A 6,891-nucleotide genomic window follows, 5' to 3' on the forward strand; every position below is an offset into this window, starting at 1 on the left:
GGTCACCAAGACACGCACAGACACGCAGCACACACCACACAACCCACATGCATCGTTCACACAAGCGTCCGAGGGCCTGTCTTCTGGCGTTTGAGAAGTGGACGTCTTTCTCTGAAGGCGACGCCCTGAGAAGGTCTTCTCACACTCGGCGGACAGACCTCCAGGGAAAGAACAACTCCAGCCTCCCATTCTGGGCTCAAGCGCGACTCGAGTCCACTCCGTGGACGTGTTTGTTTCTCGATGGGAAATCAATTGGCTGGAAAAGCATATCCAACCAAGTGGCTGAGATGAGAGCTTTCAGGTCGCCGTGGGATGGGACTCAGCCTGGCGCAGCCCTGGGGAATCACGGGGTTGAGGTTAGGACACGGACCCAGATTTTCACAGTTACCGTGGTCCAAAATGTAGAGGCAACTCAGGTCATAGGTAGGAAGGGCCAATGAGTCCCACATGATTCGACTGGGGCGCTGGGGATTCTGGGGTTGGGAACACGGGAGAGCTCGGTGGAGAGGAGAGAGTGAGACAGAGCAGGGCACTGGAGGCTCACGCCCGGGGAGGCCAGGCGGGGGTGAGAGAGGCATGGGAGAGCATCATGACTGTGGAGCGGGGAGCACGGATGTGGAGCTGGGCTCTCAAGGCGAGGAGGCCAGCCTCCAGCCTCCGAAGCCGAGACGTGCCCTCGGCCACAGCAGACGGGGTCGGCCACACACAGTGCTCACCTGTGCTCTTCGGGAAAGGTGGGCGTCGTCCAGCGCAAATGTACAATATGCGGTTACAGCCGGCTGTGACTCAACTGCCTTCTTAGTTTTGAAGGTGTGTATCCAGCCGGGCTGGTGACAATCCCCTTAGAAAGAGCCACACCCGCCCCTACATCCTTCTTGGCGTTTCCGGGGGGTGATTTGTTCATGGTGTTTGTATTTCACAAAATATTGCCAAGTCATAACGCTGCATTGAACAAAAGGAGTCCAGAGGGGTGTGTGTGTGTGTGGTTTCCCTGGTGCGAATTTTGCGAACATTTCCATGACGTTTTTTTCAAGGATTTTTTGTTTTGTTTTGTTTTGCACACGGATATTTGATCAGATCCCAGGATATTTCACAATGTCCCCACCTAGTAAGCTACTTTTCAGTTATAGAGAGTGACGGTCCGGGGGTGTGGGACCCGTTTTGAGTAAATCGGTGTTTGTCTGACATCACTCTGCATAATTGACAGCCCAGCCACAGGCAGTTAACACAAGGCTTGTGCCGCTTCGAATATTGAAATGGCAAAGAGTGGGCTTAACACCATTTGGTATTCCTGGAATCCCTTTTGATTTTTAATTTGTTTTGAACGGCTGCTGGCGGATGACAATGTTTTTAAAGAACCGTGTGGAGATCCAAGCGTTCCCATGTAGGGTTGTTTTTGTGTCGTGTGCATATCTGTCCAAAATTAAGGCAGCGCATTCCAGGCAATCTTGATGCTATTTTCATTCCAGACATTAAATCCGGGATGGTAAGAACGAACCCCGAAAATAGGCATATGGGTCCACGTGTCCACATAGAATGTAGTATCATGTTCAAGAAAGGTGTTTCATTTATTTTTATTTTCCTTGAGCACGAAGCTCCGAAATAATAATAATAATAATTTATTTTTACAAGTAGAGGAGACGAGATCCTTGTTCTCACTTGTGGGTTTACATCTGAGCGCACAGACGGACTTTGTTCATTTAGCATCGGAACACGCAATGGTGAAAACAGTTCAGACTTCGCTGGATGTGTTTGTGCAAACAGGACGGGCATCGCTCAGCACAGACTGAAAGCGCCATTCTGGGGGAACACTCTTTGACAAGAATTATCGAGTTCCTCATCAGAAAGAGTTCATTTTGCTAAATCCTGTGCTTACTCTGATCTACTCATCGGCGTGCTACTTGAAGAGCAGGTCATTGGCGGGAGAGGGGGACAGGCCGGGCGCCTTCGATTTCACGGTCTTTTAAAAGCTTTTATGTGTTCTTCACTCCACAGCCAAGCACCCCCAGCCTTGCCTTCCGGACATGTGAGTGGCGCCTGGCCGGATCCGACGGAACAGGCACGGCCTCTGACACTTCACTATGTAAGAAAAACGCCTGACTTCTCCACAGGGTGACTCCTCACATCCGTATGTGTGGCCTGCAGAAGTGGTCGGAGGGGACAGCTAGGGGCTCGGTCAGCTGAGCATCCGACTTCGGCTCAGATCACGGTCTCGTGGTTCATGGGTTCGAGCCCCGCGTCGGGCTCTGTGCTGACAGCTCAGAGCCTGGAGCTGCTTCTGATTCTGTGTCTCCCTATCTCTCTCTGCCCTTCCTCCCCTCATGCTTTGTCTCTCTCTCTCTCTCTCTCAAAAATAAATAAACATAAAAAAAAAAATTAGAAGAGTGGTCGCATGCACAGAAAAGGCTTTCCCAAGCACAGTGCTGGAAAACGGTGTTTATGGCTGCCCAAGGAGGCGGATGTTTCCAGGCGAAGCATGGGAANACACTCGGTGGACAGGAACGGGAGAGGCTGAGGTTCGCTACGCGAGCGCTTACCTCCTTGAGCTCATTTGTGTCTTACTTTTCCCCAAATGGAAGTTAAAAGACCACGTTTGCATGAAGGTCATGGAAAGCCGTTTGCTGGGTTTTTGCGTTTTGTTCGAGCGAGGGCCCAACAGGAGCCACCCATTACCNCCCCCCCCCCCCGGAGTATGGAATTTCTAGAGCTGACGCTCTACATATCTGGACTGCATTCCAATCCTGGCCCAACGTTAATGGCCAGTGGCGATTCTCAGACTCAAATGCAAACTGGTCTCTTCCTCTCTGCCCTTCTGGCTTCAAGACCTAACGTCACCAGATATGACGCACTGAAGACAAGGGACGCGGACCCACCACGTATTTTCTTCACAAACTACAAAATGCATAGAAGATGATACAAAATACACCGTATCTGTCTTAGCTTTTGTCCCCAAGGAAAGAGATTCTCCAAAGAGCAATTTGAAAAAGAAAAGTCACCGGCTCTGCCAAGTATGAACATTTACATCAACACACAATTTCTGTGCTCCACTCATACTGTCTCTTGATACACGCACACGCACGCCATCTGTGGTTATAGCTGGACATGTTCCGTTCACACTCATAAAGTGAAGTCTATGAGGAAAACGGAGATATCACAGTAGGTTCATCGCACTGAGAGAGAAGATAAAATCTACAGCCCAACAATTTCCCAAAATGTCCTACTGTGCAGTAGATTTCCAGTTGCTTAAATAAGGCCAAGTCCTCGACTTTCTGCGGGTCTGCAGTCTCTTTATGTACATCCAGATGTATAGAACATGTAAATGTCCTTATCACGTGGAGATGACCCTTCTTCCGGGCTAATGTGCAGCAATCTTTGTCCCCGGCAGGTTTGAATCATCCTGTTTCTCCCGTGAAAAAAGATAAAGGATTTGGTTAGTTTGCAAAATGACTGGATAAATTTTGTTAAGAATAGCAGTAACTCAAAAAGAACTCAATGATAACACGCACAGCAACAAACTTTTTCAATGAAATTCTTGCTGCAAACATCCGCAAGCATGAATTCTAAGGGCTGGGAGGTGCTTAATTAAACAAAACAACACTAAGCAGTCCTATTTTTTTTTTAAAAAATGTTTAATGTTTATTTTTGAGTGAGAGAGAGAGAGACACAGAGTGGGTGCGGGGGAGGGGCAGAGAGAGACGGAGACACAGAATCCGAAGCAGCTCTAGGCTCTGAGCTGTCAGCACAAGGAAAGCTGGATCCTGTCTCAATGGGCTTCTCTGCAGAACCTTCCAGTTAGCCAGAAAATATTTTATTCTGAGGTCTAATAAAAGCTAAAGTGTGAGGTGTCCCCCCGACACCTGTCCTAATATCCTCTTCCATGGGCTAAAACCATGGAGAAGGCGCCTACAAAGACGAACAGTTAAGTCATACGGCTATGACTTAGCTCTAGAGCGCAGTGTTCAACCTGTGCGTGTGTCTCATCCATGGGAGACCATTCGCTCCCCAAAGAAATACCTTCCTGCATGGAGAGTCACCCCTGATCACTGAGTGCTGAAAACACCGATCTTTGGTCCGCCCTGTGTGCAAAATGACGAAGACAAGACTAAAATGTTGGGACGCCTGGGTGGCCCCGTCAGTTAAGTGTCCAACTGTTGATTTCAGCTCAGGTCATGATCTCAGGAATCAAGCCCCACGTCGGGCTCTACACTGGCGGCTCGGACCCTACTTGGGATTATCCTGCTTTCTGCCTCTACTCTACACTCGTGTGCGGGCTCTCTCGCTCTCTCGCTCTCTCTCTCCCCCCTCCCTCTCTTTCACTCTCTCGGAATAAATAAATGAAGTTCAAAACAATAGGAAGATCAAGAAAAGTCAACAAGTAGATGTATCACTGGCAATATTTGGCTTCTCTTCCTGCACGTGATTTTTCTTGCCTGGATTTCATGAGAAGCAAAGCCTGATTTAAGTGGCGTACAGAAGCAGGGTCCCCCCAGAACTGGGAGTCACTGGAAGATCTTTATCCCCTTGTAAAACATCCTTCAAAACCATAAACTCAGCGATTCCACAGACATAAAGTCCTAGACCTCACAGGTTCCAAGAGATGACAGACTCAAACCCAATCTTTGCAGCGTCACACAGAGCTTAGCCAATTCCATTTGAGGGGTTTACTTGTTATGACCACTTTTTAGTGAAAAGGGATGTAGAAAAACACCCTTTTGAAAACATGTGGTAGGTATTACGGGGTAGGTGGTGTGGACCTCTGGGCTTCCAGAACTAGAGAATGCAGGGATTTTTACGGAAGTAGGCGTGCCTCTCGAAGTTCAGGCACACACACCTTGCAGGGCTCGTACTCAGACGTACGGATTCTGTCCTTCAGCTCTGTCTGGGGAGAAGGGTATGGGACACAATGCTGTCCCTGAGCCACCTTGAGTAACCCTGAGTAACACGCCCAAAGCGGGGAGGCTGGCTAAACAATCTGATGAAGGGCCGTGTCACCCTCTGCTCCCCATTGCTGAAAATAAAGACATACCTGCCACGTGTGGATTCGCGTCCTCAGAAATTCTTGAAGACTTCCAAGTCCTTGGGCGACACAGCTGGGGCCGTGTTCCAATCATTGTCGGGATACGCCTCGAAGTTGGAGGTATCGCCCTCGCCGCACAGCTTGGGCACGATGGGCGGCTGTAGGGCCCACGCAAGACACAAAGGCACAGTTAGAAAGGAGCGGGATGCACCTGATGGGACATGTGTCCCCACGTCTACGGCTCTACGTAAAAATGGAGAGGAGGGGCGCCTGGGTGGCTCAGTCGGTTAAGCGTCCGACTTTCGCTCAGGTCATGATCTCGCGGTTCATGGGTTCGAGCCCCGCGTCGGGCTCTGTGCTGACTGCCAGCTCAGAGCCTGGAGCCTGTTTCAGAGTCTGTGTCTCCCTCTCTCTCTGACCCTCCCCTGCTCACGCTGTCTCTCTCTCTCTCTCTCTCCTAGAAATAAATAAAACATTAAAAAAAATTTTTAAAAAAATGGAGAGGAACAGAAAAAAAACGTTAAGAAAAGCACAGAAAACCCAAGGCGTCTTTCCCTAGTTTACGAACATGGAAGCTTCAAATCTGCAATCCCGCGCCTAAGGTATCCGCCAGCCGTGCAGTGTGAGGCACGAAGAGACATAACTCACTGCCCACCACTTGCTTCTTGAAGTCTAGACCGGAGAATCACCCAGAGACTTTGGATTCTGAGGTCCAGTGGCCCAAGTATGGAAAACCCCAGAAAGAGGTCAAGGGGAGCAGGCTCAGAGTTTTAGTATCTCCGATGCCAAGCCTCACTTAAATGATAAAACGAGGTCACTGGCATCGGGTAAGAGGTCAGCCCAGGTTTGCTGCAGAGGGACGGTGAGTAGATATTTCTAGTTTTGTGGGCTGGAGAGGCTCTGTTGTGACCACTCAGCTCTGCCACTACGGGGCAAGTAGCCTCGGACAAACTGTGAATGAATGGCTGTGGCCGTGTACTAATAAAACTTTATTTATAAAAATAAACAAGGGGCAGGGGCACCCGAGTGGCTCAGTAGGTTAAGTGTCTGACTCTTCATCTCAGCTCAGGTCATGATCTCACAGTTTGCGGATTCAAGCCCTACTTCGGGCTCTGAGCTGACCAGGCAGAGCCTGCTTGGGATTTTCTCTCTCTCTCCCTCTGCCCATCCCCCATGCTCTCTCTCTCTCTGTCTCCTTTTTCTCTCTCTCAAAATATATAAATCAGCATGAAAATTTTTAAAAAAATAAGCAAGGGCCTTAGGAGGAAATACAGCAAGAGTACCATTCAGCAATGACAATGCACACGTTCTGACATCTACTTGGTTTTTGAACGAAAGAGTATTACTTACTGAATTGAAAAAAATAAGTCAGTTAATACAATAAAATACTTAAAAGGTAAAAGCAGCCCATTGAGACATCGGTGGTCTGGGCTGAATGTTAAGATTCTGGGTTGGGGGCCAAGCATTAGCATATTTGAGATCTCACCATTGAGTCTAACAAGTGCAAGGTTGAGAACGTCGCTATTAAGAAGTGGTGTCAAAAATACATTCAGTTTAGGGGGGGCGCATGGATGGCTCAGGAGGTTAAGCATCAGACTTTTGGTTTCAGCACAGGTCATCATCTGATGGTTTGTGGGTTCAAGCCCCACACTGGGCTCCGTGCTGACAGGGCAAAGCCTGCTTGGGATTCTCTCTCTCTCTGCCCCTCTCCCTCTCCCTCTCTCAAAAATAAATAACTAAGCTTAAAAAAATGTGAAAAAAAATACATTCAGTTTAAGGTTGCCTGTGGGGCTCAGTCAGTTAAGCATGTGACTTCAGTTCAGGTCGTGATCTCACGGTTGGTGAGTTCAAGGGCTGCTTTGGGCTGTCCGACA

At 48.8% G+C, this 6,891-nt stretch overlaps 1 protein-coding gene across 1 annotated transcript in view; it reads right to left on the reverse strand.

Annotated features, from left to right (window-relative positions):
* Positions 1-2,490: 2,490 nt before the first annotated feature.
* The window catches only part of PRKX (protein kinase cAMP-dependent X-linked catalytic subunit), a 71,986-nt gene continuing 67,585 nt past the window's right edge, over positions 2,491-6,891 (reverse strand). The window contains exons 12-13 of the mRNA XM_077754737.1: positions 5,027-5,175; positions 2,491-3,397 (exon numbers count right to left, since the gene is read on the reverse strand). Coding sequence (XP_077610863.1) covers positions 5,050-5,175 — 126 coding nt within the window. The 3' untranslated portion in view covers positions 2,491-3,397; positions 5,027-5,049. The remainder of the gene's footprint in view (positions 3,398-5,026; positions 5,176-6,891) is intronic.

The sequence above is a fragment of the Crocuta crocuta genome, unplaced genomic scaffold, assembly GCF_008692635.1.
Source record: "Crocuta crocuta isolate KB4526 unplaced genomic scaffold, BGI_CrCroc_1.0 scaffold221, whole genome shotgun sequence".
Classification (NCBI taxonomy): domain Eukaryota; kingdom Metazoa; phylum Chordata; class Mammalia; order Carnivora; family Hyaenidae; genus Crocuta; species Crocuta crocuta.